The 15,787-nt window shown below is 43.6% G+C and overlaps 2 protein-coding genes across 2 annotated transcripts in view; one reads left to right on the forward strand and one right to left on the reverse strand.

The window, feature by feature from the left end:
- scinlb (scinderin like b) overlaps window positions 1-15,787 on the reverse strand; it is a 305,691-nt gene that overhangs the window by 178,631 nt on the left and 111,273 nt on the right. The gene's annotated exons all lie outside the window — the stretch shown is intronic.
- pif1 (PIF1 5'-to-3' DNA helicase homolog (S. cerevisiae)) lies at window positions 639-15,261 on the forward strand. The gene is made up of 13 exons (XM_060059633.1): window positions 639-748; window positions 995-1,564; window positions 1,653-1,779; window positions 2,134-2,259; window positions 2,577-2,730; window positions 8,302-8,416; window positions 8,993-9,099; window positions 9,407-9,546; window positions 10,413-10,519; window positions 11,479-11,566; window positions 12,290-12,435; window positions 14,464-14,655; window positions 14,942-15,261. The coding sequence occupies exons 2-13, from the start codon at window positions 1,016-1,018 to the stop codon at window positions 14,993-14,995; spliced, it is 1,905 nt and encodes a 634-aa protein (XP_059915616.1). The 5' UTR covers window positions 639-748; window positions 995-1,015; the 3' UTR covers window positions 14,996-15,261.

Below are 15,787 nucleotides of genomic sequence, written 5' to 3' on the forward strand. Positions count from 1 at the left end.
CTGTTCTGTTTTCTTTTTTTCAATCTATCACTGCAAGAAGTAAACAGCCTGGCGCTGCAATGTAGATTTCCATAAAGCAACCAGCTTTAGTTAAATATCAATGGGTCAAGGGTATAGTCTGAAACATATTAATATTTAATAGCATATTACCGATCTGATAAGGCAGAGTTTAAATATTGGAATAGGCCTACATTTTTTAACACCGACATTTTTTTCAATGCAACATTTTTATTTCAATTACAGTTCGTATGCGTCATCATGCAAGCATGTATGAAATAAATTAAGGAATCCTAATCATGAATCTAATCTGGTTTGTTATATTCCACATTTTACCACTTTACATTTTACAATTTTAAAAAATACTGATGCACATAATCCTATATAAACATCCGTGAGAAGCATAGTTACATTTATATTTAGATAAATTATGTTTCAAAGTTAAAGAGTATGACCAACGATATAAAATTAACATAAAAACGATGTTTGGCGTTTCTTGCTTTGCTCAAACAAACATTGGCGATTCTAAAAGGGCCATGTGGTTTAAAGGCACTATGACGTAGGCCAATACATTCTCCGTGATAGGTCAGCTTCAATGCATGGGCGGGACGGCTCGTCTCCCATTGGTTTAAAGGTTAAATCGTGCTCCACTCGCCATTGGTCCATTCTGCGTGCAGCCTCAATTTGAAAACCCTTCAGAAGTTACAAAGGGATATCACGAAAGAAGACTGCAACAAGGACGTTAATTAAGGTATAACTTTATAATTTAAAAACCCTCGAATCGTTCCCGCCTTTTGCAGATGTAAATAATCATGGCAAATATTGTATTTGTTGGTACAGAGAAGTCGTCGCATTGTTTGCCCTATTGCGGATTGCACAAATCCTAGCGCAGCTGTGTTACTGCAGTTCAGTCACTCTGCTCTTGCATTGTGCCATCTCTGAGTGATAAAGAAGTGGCTTGACTAAAACTAGTTCCTTCTGAAACGTGTTGCTTTAGGAGGGCCAGCACACCGACGTGATGGACGGAGGCGCCGGGGATCAGCTGCAGTGCTGCGCGGCGGTGGAGAGGCTGAACGCCGCGGGTCAGGCCATCAAGCGCCAGGTCATCAGGAAAGCCACTGTTCTCCTGGGTCGTAACGAGTTCCAGGAAATAATCATTCGAATAGAGGATGGTAAAGTGCCTCAAAGCTACGTGCTGAAGGAGTTCAAGCTGTTCACCAAGTTTGTCAAGGAGGGGAAATGCACTGTTCAACTGCTACCCGAAAACATCCAGTTGCTCATCTCCAACTGTCCCCCCGACCAACTGAACGTCTTCCTCAAGACCCTCAGTATCAAACATCAAGCATGGCAGACCCTCAAACCCCTGACCTACCGGGATAAACTGAAGGCGGCTCTGCCCCGCAGTTTTGAAACGATCAGCCCTTTACAGCAGAGGGATGTGCAGAAGGCCAACGAACTGAGGAGCAAGGCTGCTTCCAAAGGCCTAGCAGACCGGACTAATAAAACGATGAGGACTGTTCCAGGACAACAGGTCAAAAGACCAAGAAGTGACTGTGATTTCAGCCCAGTGAGTTGAATAAACTCAACAATAGTATTATTATATTTCGTTAGAGATTTTGCACTATCTGCTTTACACAATTGCATTGTGTTTTCAGAGTAAGGGAAACCCCAGCAAGAGGCCGGTGCTTTCTCTCCCGGCAGCTCGTAAGCTGAACAAAGAACAGGCCGCTGTTCTCACCGCTGTGCTCTCTGGAAAGAATGTATTCTTCACCGGAAGTGCAGGTATGGATGTGCGTCATGTGCTGCCCGTATGAAGCTGTGTGCACACTGCTACAACAAACAGCACAGCCACAACCTTGGGACATGGTTACCAACAAAACCATCCATCTGACAGCAGCTCATCATCACCGCCGAGTACGGCACACTCGCCCAATGTTTTGTCTGTTGCGCAGTGTTTAAAGATTGCTTTTACCGTGATCATGAAGTTGTGAACATTTCCAAAAGCCATTGTGTAGTTCTCATGGTCTTTGGAACGGTCTCAAAATTAGTAGATAAAATTAGAGTAGATAACAATAGATTATACTTCCACACACCCGCCTCCAAATCAAAACATCTGAATGTTGCTTTACTCTTTAGGTACAGGAAAGTCTTTTCTCCTGAAGAGAATCGTGGGCTCTCTGCCTCCAAAGAGCACCTACGCCACAGCCAGCACGGGGGTGGCTGCCTGCCACATCGGAGGGACAACACTGCACAGCTTTGCCGGTGAGTTTCACCTGACTGGACAAACGTGTGTGTGTGTGTCCTGAGTTAGAGACTGTGTCTGTGTGTCTGTGTGTGTCTGTGTGTCAGTTAGAGACTGTGTGTGTGTGTGTGTCCTGAGTTAGAGACTGTGTCTGTGTGTCTGTGTGTGTCTGTGTGTCAGTTAGAGACTGTCTGTGTGTGTGTGTGTCTGTGTGTCAGTTAGAGACTGTGTGTGTGTGTCCTGAGATGGAGACGGTGTGTGTGTGTGTGTCCTGAGATGGAGACTGTGTGTGTGTGTGTGTCCTGAGATGGAGACGGTGTGTGTGTGTGTGTTTCAGGGATCGGCTCGGGTGCCGCCCCCCTGGAGCAGTGCATCGAGCTGGCCCAGCGGCCCGGTGTGCTGCCGCACTGGACCCTGTGCCGCCACCTGGTCATCGACGAGGTCTCCATGGTGGACGCCCCGCTGTTTGACAAGCTGGAGGCCATCGCCAGGTCCGTACAAGAGAGTCTAGCTGCAGACATCCACCCACACGCTCCGGACATCCACCCACAGGCACTTCCGCTGCAGACAGAAACATCCACCCACACGCCGGAAATCGGATAATAAAAAATAAAAATCGGAAAATAAAATAAAAATCGGGCGTTACGATGTGTTTACATAAATGAAAGGGCGTTAAGTAATGTGTTTACATAAATGAACGAAATAAATTAAGTTACAAAATCGGATAAACGCTTCCGGTTTTGGACAGAAGACCTGACACTCGCTGTTTACTTTAAGCTGGAGCTTATGGCTCTTCTCTTTCTGTAAATACACACGCCTTATTCAGATTCCCTCTGTGTTATACTGCAATCATCTCAATTTAATATTTGATCGGACACAAACTGATACTCGTATTGTAAAGCTGAAGGGCATCAGAGATTGAGGCTAATAATTATTTTAAATACTATGTATGAGTGGACAGGAATAGTTAGAACAATTCCCCTTTAGCTTCACCTTTTCTGACATATTTATATTAGGTCTAGCTATGTTACATTCTGTTGTCTTAATATCATAAGGTTCGACTGCATTCCAACATAATTTATCATATGTTATTAGCACTTTTGCATTCCTAAATTCTTACTCTGAACCATCATTCATTTAATATCTGGCTCTAATTGTCTATAATATTGTCTTACCTTGTGCTGCTGGACCACCTTATTTGCCCATATTTAAATCCGACAAACTCAAGTCTGTGTTTTAACTTAGCTCTGTGTGTAACCAAAGTGAATAAGTAAAGTCATACAAAAAATCAATACATTGTAAACGTTATAACACTTTATTAAGAACACTCAACAGATAACTGAACTCAGAACCTCAACACACACACACACGCACGCACGCACGCACACGCGCGTGTTTTTCTTATAGAAAGTTAATTTACAGTGCGGGCATTTTCCTTTTTTCAAACCGGTTGTACTTTTACTCTGGGCAGCAGAGACGGCAGAGGAAGACAGTTGAAGCTTGGGGAGAAGGAGCAGTCGGAGCTGGAGAGATGGTGGCTGTCTTGACTGTGATGGGGTTTTGATTGGATGTATGGACGGCAGCGGAAGTGGAGGGACTGTCTTGCGTGTTTGTGCAGGACTTCAGGTGTAGATCCATAACCGACTTCCTGATGATCGTTTTGCCACAAAGGGGGCAATGATGATGTCCCCCATCCCTGCAGCTGAGGTTGCACCTGCATATCTTTTTGTCTAAGATCAATGCAGGCAAAAGATAGAGGAAAATGAGTCAGTGACTTATAAAAGTAAGCAGACACACATTCATAAATATTGTCTACAGACATATACACATATATTCTTATATTCTTTCTACACACATACATATATCACCTTTAAATCTAATGGAATGTTTTATGTGGGATTCCAGGTGGCACTGAAGCTTCGTGTTGATGGTTGGTTTGAAAGTTGGGCATAGGGGGCAGTGGAAAAGTGTGCAGCAAGTTGTGCAGTGTTTGACTTCTGGCTTTGAATCATCCGTAAAAATCGAGTGCATCTACAAAAGACAGAAAAAAAATGTTAAAATGTATGTTTTAATTGTAGAAAAAATTAAGATCAAAGACGATAAATTCTCACAGCACAGCAAACTATTTAAAGGGCGGTAATTCAGTAGTGGTTGTAGTCTAGACAAATTAGTCCCATCAGAGCATCAACTTTAACTATTATTGGCATATAATTAATGATGAGATATATTTCTACCTCATACTGAACTTTACAGCTGTTTCTCTCTCTCATTATATGTTTTATGAACTGTCTGAGCCCCAGCACCCTATTGACTGGGGGACATTGAACATTTAGAATCTGAGACAGGATAGTAGGCTATTACATAACAGTAATTCATTAACTTTTATCCGTTTTATTACATTTTTGATCTCTTTTACCCCTTTTAACTGAACTAAGTGCTATGATCTCTTAGTTATAAACAGATTGTATGAACTAAACAGGCAGATCGAATATTTAACGATCGATTTTGTCTATAGAATGATATCACACTTCTCAGCCACCGCTGCGGAGATGAACAGCTGATGGGTGCAACTCTAGTTAAAGCGAAACGAGCTGCGTCAATTCAATTCGTGGTAATTATTTTATTACAATTTAACTCTGTTACGACGGAGTATTAGGGCCACACGTGAAGAAAGAAAAATATTTTTGCCGTGACGAGATTAAAATCGACACGTCGACTTTAATGTCCACATGTCGACATTAAACTCAAAACGTCGAGAATCAAGTTGAAACATATCGACTTTAATCTCGACGTGTCCATTTTCCGTTCCTCTGTCAGCACGCAGACGCTCCGGGCATCCTCCCAAGCGTTCAGCGGATGACACGAAGTAGCCGGGAATAACCCTGGGGTCATTGTTTGTGGTGTAGGCCTCCATCCAAACAATATAGCGACTAAAACCGTCAATGCAACCACTGATGGCAATGCCGCACTACTACAGCGGATGACTACTTCGTGTCATCCGCTGCTAAAGAGATTAAAGTCGGCATGAAAATTCAACTTTATTCTGGACATTTCGAGTTTAATGTCGACGTGTCGATTTTAATCTCGTCACGGCAAAATATTTTTTTTCTTCGTGGGGCCCTAATACTCCGTCGTAGTTTTGGACTACAGATGACTGTCAAAAGTCCAAATCTTAAAATCGTTTATGCTCCCAACACATCGACAAATCTCTAAAATCGTTTAATAAGACAGACTATAGGCTACACAACGTTTGCAAAAAACATTTGCCTATTTTACAAAAATGACACCTAGCTAGCGTTTGCCACCGTCAGTGTGGATTAAAACAACAAATGCTTCATATTGGTGTAACGTTCTGTTATTTGTTTGATGAAAAAATCTAAACTTAATGAAACTAATAGATCGGAAAAGAAATGCAAGTCTCGTGCATTTATAATTGTATCGCTGTGTTTTGAATAGTCACCTACCATAACCTCCAAGTGCAGCTAAGCCGAACGTCACATCTTCGAGCAGTGAGTCCCGTTGTTACACCGAATTCTGCGACCCACCGAAAAGTGTGACCCGAGGGGGCGCTGTTGAATAATGTGCAAATCGCGCTCCAGACATCCACCAGCATGCAATTTCCGGCGTGTGGGTGGATGTTTCTGTCTGCAGCGGAAGTGCCTGTGGGTGGATGTTTGGAGCGTGTGGGTGGATGTCTGCAGCCAGACCCCTCTCGGTACGTACACCGGAGTTCATCTAAAGCTACTCTAGGGTGTCCACGGTTTCTTTGAAGAAACTTTGTCATTCACATTGAGGGCATTTGGCAGACGTTTTTTTTTACCAAGCTACTGACAATATAAGTACATTTGTCAGACGCAGCTCAAAAATATATAACTGTCGGAACAGTAAGGAGGTTCATAGAACCAAGTGCAAATCACTAGTTTAACCCATTCCCCATATACAACAAAGATAGCTAGGATAAGATGCTACACAACTTAGTACTTTATTTAAAGAAACTTGAAGTGATTCCAGGTGATCCTGAGTCTTTTGTGGAAGCTTGTCAACGACCACTCACTCTTTGTCTAGCACCTGAATAGTTATTTATGTTCTCAGATTTTGATTGTGTGCATCGCAGGAACTATCCTTTATCATACACTGAATATTCACGTTGGCATCGAGTAGCAAAAAGGTGGCAAAGAACAGCTGTTAGTCCTTGAAAGGGAGAACAAATAAAAGTTAGAATAAAAAAAAAAAACTTTAAATAAGCTTAAAAAAAATATTCTGGATCTCTTGAGCCTGTCGGATGCTTTTAGTTTCTGCCTGTATTGATTTCCATGGGTTGAATTTGATCTTCCTCTCACCGGTCAATGCAGAGGAAAGCCGAACCATGGGCCCCGACATTAAAGGACAAATCCGGTGTTAAATGGATTTGGGATATGTTTGGTATGATAACGAGTTGGAACGTTCGTTTTGGAGCACAAAAAACGCATAGACGCATCCTTCAGTTGGCTGTTTTTAGCCGATTCTATCAAAACGCTATAAACTTGGAACGATAGGGGCATGTGTTATGGTAAAAAAAATCGCTATTTGAAAGCCCCTTAAAAGGGATAGCCCGACACTTTTTTTGGTAGTATAATAAGGGTCTTAACATATAAAACGAGGCATTGATAACTTTAAGTGTACAGATTGTTTATTAAAAAGGACATTTTATACACAAAATACCATCAGTAGATCACCCGTCAACGCCATCTTGTTTTTAAGACTCAATAGGTAGATTGATGTCATGTCACAATCTGTGTGTTCGTCATTCGGCAACACACAAGCTGTGTTCGCCAATCTACTTATCTAGTCTAAAAATAGGGGCTAAAATCAGCCAACTTAAGAATGCGTCTATACACGCTTTTTTGCTCCCTAACGAACATTCAAACTCGTTATCATACTAAACGTATCCCAGATCCATTTTACACCGGATTTGTCCTTTAACACACCTCCCTATTTTGCTCTTGCTGGTGAAGATAGCAGACTGTCTTATAACCCCCCTTGTATTTAAGAAGGACTTAAATCTGGTTCTGGCTGGTTTTAACCAGCCTTTACAAATGTTCTCTATAGGGGAGGATTCTTACTATGTGTGGGTGCATAAAAAAAAAAAATTCACTAGCTGAAAGCATCCCCGGCCTTTATCAACCCTATGGGGGTCACTCCAGATGTGTAACCATTGTTCCATTTTTCCTCTTTTCCACTGACAGTGAAAAGTTTATTTTCCGAAAGATTGTCCCAAAAGAAACCTGTTTTCACAAATTGGGTGAAATGGATTGACTTTGTCTGATTGTGTGCATGCGTTTGTGTATAGTGCTTGGCTAATGCAGTCCTAAATGAATGGCTGCATTCCCCCTCACTTACACACATTATGTTCTCCCTACTCTAAATGCGTCCTAATCTCCACGTAACTACCCCTGGTTTACGCACCTCACGTTGAACCTTTTTAAATTAGATGGTTTATTCAGATTTGTCGTCAGCCTAATCCTTATTCACTCGTTGTCTGCATTATACACATGTTAATAAAAGGATTGGCTTTGTGTCCTGCTGCTGAATATGTGACGGCATTAACTGATCAAGCAAAACTAATGTTTGTCTCGAGGAAATACTGTCCAAGTTCTCATTGAACAGCCTACAAGTTCAAAGGCTACAGGCCCAATTCAAAGGCTTATTCTTGCTTTCGGGAGGGGATGCCGCCACAGTCGTGCATCCCTTTTTCCATTACAACATCACTTGACTAATTGGGCCCTCCCACACGGCAGTTCATCTGGTTTCACTTATGCCGCAAGGCCTATCTTCTTTCAATCTTACCTCACCAATTTGGCTATTGGAGTATTGAAGTGTGTACACCCATTCCTTCGGGCCGACTTTTATCCAAATTAAGAAATGGAGCTGAGAACAATCCCATACCAAAGTATTTATTCGTCAGATTCTTCCTGTTGCAGCGGTAACGGTGGATGGATGTCTGCAGTTATTAACGACGCAGATCCACAGTTTGCATGCCTTCTGTCTCAAACCTACCGCTTGCGTGACCTCTCTGGTTGTAGGTCTGTGCGGCGTTCAACGGAGCCGTTCGGAGGCATCCAGCTCATCATGTGTGGGGACTTCCTCCAGCTGCCTCCCGTCTCCAAGGGGAAGGAGAAGGCAGCCTTCTGCTTCCAGGTCAGATGTACTGGTTGCTGCTGGTGGGATTCTAATGCGGAACTGGGGGGGGGGGTGGAGGAGGGGAGAATGGAGTATCTCCGGCACCTAGCTTAACGAGATTCTCACTTAGGAAATCTTTGCAATCTTGGTCCTGTCTCAAGTTTCCCCAACCGCTGTTGCCCCCTCTGCCACAAGCTTTTTCTAAAAGGTTTTGTGGCTCGTTAACGACATTAATGAATCATCAATTTCTACAAGTCTTTGGAAGAAAGCATCTACTAATTGAGTTAATAGAAAATGTATATACCGCATAAATATTTTTGCCTTTTTGAAGCCAAATTGATCAGTTGTTGGGATGTTGTTGGTGCATCCTTGTGTAGTGACCTGTCTATATTTACCATAAACCGCTTTAGATTAAGCATCTGCTATTCGTTTACCATCCAAACGCTAGATGGTAAATCGATAGAGTTGCAGATGTCTTCTGTTTGCCGTCCTCTGTACAATTGATCGGTTGCTGGGTACTCTGTCTCCCGAGAGAGCTCAGCCTGACTGAGCTCTCTCCCCCCCCCCCCCCCCCCCCCCTCTGACCGGCTGCAGGCCCGCAGCTGGAGGAAGGTGATCCAGGTGAACATGGAGCTCACGGAGGTGCGGCGACAGACGGACCAGTCGTTCATCTCCCTCCTGCAGGCGGTGCGCGTGGGCAGGTACTGTCACACCGCTGGAGGGGTGGAACGTGTTCAGCTTCAAGTCTACATAGTCACACACACGCCAACGTCGTCCCTAGACGGTTTATGTATTTTTATTATCGAATGTGGGACTGGTCATTCTGTACAGTGGGATACTTATGACACAGTGGTCATGTATGTAGTTGAAGGCATGAGTAAAAATAAGCTCCCAAATAACAATTGTGCGGAAAAAAAAGCGACTGTAATAAAGGTATAACAGAGGATGGGAAATATGTTTTTGTTATAATTCAATAATTTGTATATTTATTATATCGATGGTTTTCAGGGTCACTGAAGAAATTACCGCAAAGCTGATGGAGAGTGCCTATCACAAAATAGAGAGGGACGGTATCCTGGCAACCAGACTGTGTACGCACAAGGATGACGTGGAGCTCACAAACGAGAACAAACTCAAGCAGTTACCAGGTTTCACGTCTTTTTATTTCTTTGAACTTTTAGTTGGCTGGAACTTCAGCCGTATTATGAGTGGAAGATACCTTAGTGAGAGAGACGCTAAGATGAGAGACATTGAGGTGACAATTGGCCTTTCTTTTATTGGGTGGGTCGTATCGGGGAGCCTTGAAGAGGCAGCTCCAAACAATGGCACAACTGAGACACCTATTTTGTTTCTTAGGATTTTAATTGTACGAGCTGTGCTCTTCTGCCTCCGTCTGTCACCTTTTTGTTTTTGTTTTATTCACCTGTCTGACTGGTGTACCATGACTGACAGTACTTTTCTTTGTTTTCTCCTTTTTTGGGGGGCAAATTATTACAGTGACGTTTGCAATGTTTTAAATAATTTGGGCCATTTCATACGGTAATCTTGTAGATTTTGTTTCATCCTCCTTTTACGGGACCTATGGTGTTTTTTAAAAAACGATTGACGAGAGGGTATGCATGGCGGTAATGGAGCCACCAACACCCAGTTTGGGACATTCATTATACTGCAAGGGCTGCCAACAGTTGGTCATGTAATCTGAGAACATTGAGATGCCACTTTAAGTACCATAAGAACGAATACGATGCAAAATACATGGAGGGGGAGAGAAAAGCATCGACACCTACAATTATGCTAACCCAGAAAATTACCATAATGAGTCGACCACTGGAACACGCACACCTGTGGTGTGCGTGTTCCAGGTGTACTTTGTGACCTTTAGTTTTTTCTCGTTTTAAGTTGAAGACATTTTTCTTGGCTAGACTGTCATTATGATCTTTTATTTATTATGTTATTGCATGTTGACTAAAGTAGTACAGCACCAATCTATTGTTGTCCTCTCCCTGTCCCTCAGGGTCGGAGCACGTGTTTGAGGCGCTGGACAGCGACCCCTCCCAGGTGAAGACCATCGACGCCCAGAGCCCCGTCAGTAGAGCGCTGCAGCTCAAAGTGGGCGCCCAGGTAGGCCCGAGGGGTCGCCACGCCACTCTGACATGAAGAGCTGTTCTTTAACTAGGTCTTATCCTAGCCCTATTCGTGACCCTGAAGTACAGTGAATAGCATGATCATACATCATCCTTTTGGGTCACCAAATGATTCTGCTAATGAAACACAATGACTTTCCACCCTTTGTTCTTGATGGAATCGCGGTTAGACCCAACGAATGGTTGTGATCTTGATATTCTGTTCATGCCACAACATTTTGGAGTTGGAAATAACTTGGATTCCCCCCCAAATGGCCATATGTGAACCTAGGCAGTGTATTCTGGACGGACAATATTAAGTGAGTGCCATCCTTTCCGAGGGGTAATTGTAATTCTCCATTTGGTGGATGCTACCCTCTCTCCAGTGTAGTCTTCCAAATGACGTATTATCACGGAGGGGGGGGGGGAAAAGGACAGAGGTAACCGGTTGTCATGGTGAGAAATGACATTCAGTTATCAAACCAATTTGGTGCGTTTAGAGAAGTTGTGTGAACGCGTCCACCTGCAGAGAGAGAGAGGGAACACTTTCAGCCATTATGGGGGTGGGGTTCGAGCACTTTGGGAAAATTGGGATTTAGAAATCGTATGTAAATTTATGAGGAGCCATTTTGATATTTCGATAATGATGGCTTATCGCTGAACATCCTGTGTGGTTGTCTCGCATCTGAACCTCGTTGTGCAACCACCAAGTTCTTTATTTATTTTTTGAGCAAGCAAGTTTGTAATTGCTTTAACTTTTTTGGTTTGTCGGTTTAACGGTACAGTCATAAGTTATCGTACTGTCAAACAAGTCCATTTCACAAACCATAAATGGAACCACTTACACCTCACAAATCTCTGGATTTCTATCAACGAATAGCCTTCCCCTGTGAACACTGTCCAGTGGCATGTGGAGGAAGAGGTTTAAAGCGTGTACGTTGTGTTTTGCATTCGAAGGTCATGCTCACCAGGAACCTGGAGGTGGAGCGCGGCCTGGTGAACGGAGCGAGGGGAGTGGTGCTGGGCTTTGAACCCGGCAAACAAGGTCAGTATCTATTTGTGTTTTATTTATAGGCTTATCTGTGCACGACTGTCCGCACCATGTACGGCATATAATAGAATGGAAATGACGTGGTATATAGATGCGAGTTCAGGATAGCGTTGTGCGTACGGTGTGGGACTCTCGGACGGGTACTGGGTTCGATCCCCATCGTCCACGGCACGCTGCTCCTTCATGTTGACATGGTCTGGTTAACGGTCACTTGCTTAAATTATATTTGGGGTCAAATCATTACTTAAAGATTAAATTAATCTTAATTTATAGAAATGAGGGACCCCAAACAACCATGTTTTTAAACGAGGGGCCTCAGTTGGTACCAGACACGAGTCCCATCGGACGTACAGACACGAGTGATGAGTCCTATCGGGACGTACAGACGCGAGTGATGAGTCCTATCGGACGTACAGACGCGAGTCCTATCAGACGTACAGACGCTAGTCCTATCGGACGTACAGACGCTAGTCCTATCAGACGCGAGTCCTATCAGACGTACAGACGCTAGTCCTATCGGACGTACAGACGCTAGTCCTATCAGACGCGAGTCCTATCAGACGTACAGACGCGAGTCCTATCAGACGTACAGACGCGAGTCCTATCAGACGTACAGACGCGAGTCCTATCAGATGTGAGTCCTATCAAACGTACAGACATGTCGTGGATCAAATGAACGCTCAATGCCACACTAACTCTCCACCAACCGGACCGCAGGTCTGCCCCGCGTGCGTTTCCTGTGTGGCGCCACAGAGGTGCTGAAACGCGAGCGCTGGATGTTCAAGGTTGGGGGCGGGCTCTACGTCAGCCGCCAGCAGCTGCCACTCAAACTGGCCTGGGCCATCTCCATCCACAAGAGTCAGGTGAGCGGGTTCCCCGTGGATCTCCCTGATGGCACACTAGGGGGGGAATCCCTCCGTCTGCATGGGCTTCGACCACACACATTTAGTTTAGAATCGCACATCCAGAGAGGAGAGGTGTGTGTGTGTGTGTGTGTGTGTGTGTGTGTGTGTGTGTGTGTGTGTGTGTGTGTGTGTGTGTGTGTGTGTGTGTGTGTGTGTGTGTGTGTGCGTGTGCGTGCGTGCGTGCGTGCGTGCGTGCGAGCGATATAGGCTACTCATGAGTGGGAGGCACTCCTGGGGAAACCGCAGACATTTTCATAATTAATCTTTGGAACCTGATAAGGATTGTGCATCACCAATAGAAGCACTCTCTGCCCTGGCCATTTCCATGACTCATTATTGAATGGGAAGATCACTTGCGTGAGTCATGAGATGAATTGCTCTCCTCGGGGTCTGATTAACGATGCACATTGACATGCAGTGTGTAGAAATATTATGGCATCTAGCGGATCGCAATTAGCAGAAATGTAATATCCCATTCATAATGGTTTTAATCGTAGTAAAATCCCATGACAATAAGAATGGCGTTTTAGTTTCTTTGACCTTCTTTTTTTATGTTTTAGAATGAGGGCTTTATATCTCCATAGGGAGTGGTAATAAAAAAAAAAAGTGTATCATTTTGGAAGCTTCTACTGGTACCTTACAGGCCAACAACTTCACTTTTACTAACACTAGCCAGACGTCACGCACAAACTCTCTTCTGCCTCAGGTGGTGTTGTACCGGAAATCACCACCCTCTAGAACAATATATCTTTCCTACCGGCACGTTCAGAATTGACCTAAGGTCACTTTCTGGAACGTGATGGGAGTCTGTGTAATTGAGTTCATGGGCCATTGCCCAAATGTCACCCTGGTTTGATTCATGTCTTCAAGCAAGATGCAGGTGGAATTATGGTGTTTTTCCATTGGCACTGTACACACGATATTCTCTTACAAGACAAATAGCTTGTTGAAATCCGACAGATTCCGTTCACATTAGTAAAGGCTTAAAGACGGCTGTGGACAATGTTTCACACTATGATTGCTGAAATCGATATTCAACAGGTTTCTTTCCTAAAATCAAGGACATCGTGAGGCATATTTTTGAAACGTTATCAATGTGTAAACAGAGCTGATTTAAATAAATCTGCTCTGAGCTTTTGAGATAAAGAAGCAAAAAAGGGAGAATATTGAACATCAAACTTAATTCCTCATCGCAGATATCATTGTGTGTCGACAACCCAAATACATTGAATGGGTCCAAGACGGATCACTTTATGCTAAGCAATACTATAAAACTTAATTGCCAATCAAAGTTAGTGTTGTTGCGTCATCGACTCAGCGTATCATTAGAAGAACGCCCTCAGGCGGGAAGCGCCGGAACCTTGACGTAGTAAAGTGGAAAACGACATGCGTTGTTGGTGTCCACTCCGTTTGGGGAGGGGTGGGTGAGTTCCTTTTGACTTTAGACCAATTGGAAATTGTTGTGAAAATTCACAACACGACTCCTAATAAAAGATTTACAAAAATTGTAAATAAAAAAATTCAAATAAAGGGTAAAAGTAGTCTCTGAAGAGGCAACACAACACGCGTACAGGGGTTGAAGCGCTGCAGGGAGCCCGAAAAGTGGGCACACTGCTGGGTTAAGAGCAGGGACACGTCCTTGAGGGCCCAGCGGCAGAAAGGGATGCCACTGCTCCTCTCAGGACTGGTATTACTGCATCTCGGTCCACCGAGGCCGTCTCAGTTCCCCTCAAGAGTTGACACACAGTGAAATGGTTGCTATAGACAAGGGGTCTGTGACTTGGGAACATGGTTTATAGAAATAATCCATAACAAAATAGGACATGGCAGAACAATTGGGATTTCAATTTGACGTTTTTAAGTTTCAGTTAAAGTGTCTCTTACTTTACAACAGGATCTCAGACGAAGCTAACCCTTGGCGTGGGCGACCCCAGTAGAGTTATGTTGAAGCCCAAGAATAAGACTTGTTTCTGAACGTTGTACCAGGGAATGACGCTGGACTGCGTGGAGATCTCCCTGGCTCGTGTGTTCGAGTGCGGCCAGGCGTACGTGGCCCTCTCCCGAGCAAAGACCCTGGAGGGGCTCAGGGTCATGGACTTTGACCCCCGGGTGGTCCGGGCCGACCCTGACGTCCTCCTCTTCTACAAGCAGCTGAGGAAGGAGAGGCTTCTGATGCAGGTGGGTGTGGAGTCTTAAACGGCTCGGCTTACAAACCTCATCATTGATCACCCCAAACCAGCTGGATACCTCCGCTTTCTTGTTTACATTTCACAACAAATTTTGTGTATGTAGTTTAGGGATAAAAGTCTTGCCTTTAGGTTATAATGTTGGGTATTATCTTGACATTTTAATAATTACATTTTCTTTTTGAAGAAATAATCAATTGAATGTCCCTTGACTTTTTCTGTTTCAAATCAATGCTAAAAGTACAGATTATTCCCTTTCCCTTTTTGTATCTCTATAGGCATCCATGGATGAATTTGTCGGCAGAAAGAAAAAGGATAACCACTTGCGGTAGTCCCTTGACTTCCTCCCGTGATGGCCTGTGCACTGTTTACTTTAGATTTCGGCCCTGTCCGTAATGCATCATGTTATGTCCCAAGTGTAACCACGGAATCAATCGGAGCGCTCTCCGGACAGTCGACTGAATTATCAACGGGTAATTTGAGTTATACCTCCCCCTAGTGCCAAAAGTGCAACACAACATTTTATTTATTTTTATATTCATTTTTATTTATAATTGTATGGAGAATGTTTTGCAGAAATAAAGTGTTATTTTAATGATTTTGCAGTAAAATGACTTAAGTTGTGGTAAAAACTGGCAAAAAGGTTTGCAAAGCCTGATAGTAGCTAGTCTCAAGCAGGTTTTCAAATGATCCAGTCATGGTAAAATGGTATTTGCACATTATCTGGGAAAAGGCTGACTGGCGTAAGAGCAACACTCATGTTTGGATACTTTGAGTCATTTCCAAAGTTGTCCATGAGCCCTGGACTTAAGTTCAATATCAACTTGTGCTATAAAGTGTAATTTGCAAGTAAATCAACCTCTTCACTAACTGGATATCGCATAAATGTAGCGAGTCTGACGTACAATTTTTCAATCAGTGATAAGGGATGTTTAGATTTTGAATGTCACCATCTACCCGTCAATCATGATCGATGTAATGGGCACCCCTGAGCTAGACGGACCCTCGACTTATGTAAAACACAGGAGAAGACCGATTTTCATACTGCTTTTAAAGGAATCACATTCACAACTGGTGGCATTACACCACCCCTTTTAAAGTTTCAGGAACTTGGGTCATGAATA

The sequence above is a fragment of the Gadus macrocephalus genome, chromosome 8 (assembly GCF_031168955.1).
Source record: "Gadus macrocephalus chromosome 8, ASM3116895v1".
Taxonomy (NCBI): domain Eukaryota; kingdom Metazoa; phylum Chordata; class Actinopteri; order Gadiformes; family Gadidae; genus Gadus; species Gadus macrocephalus.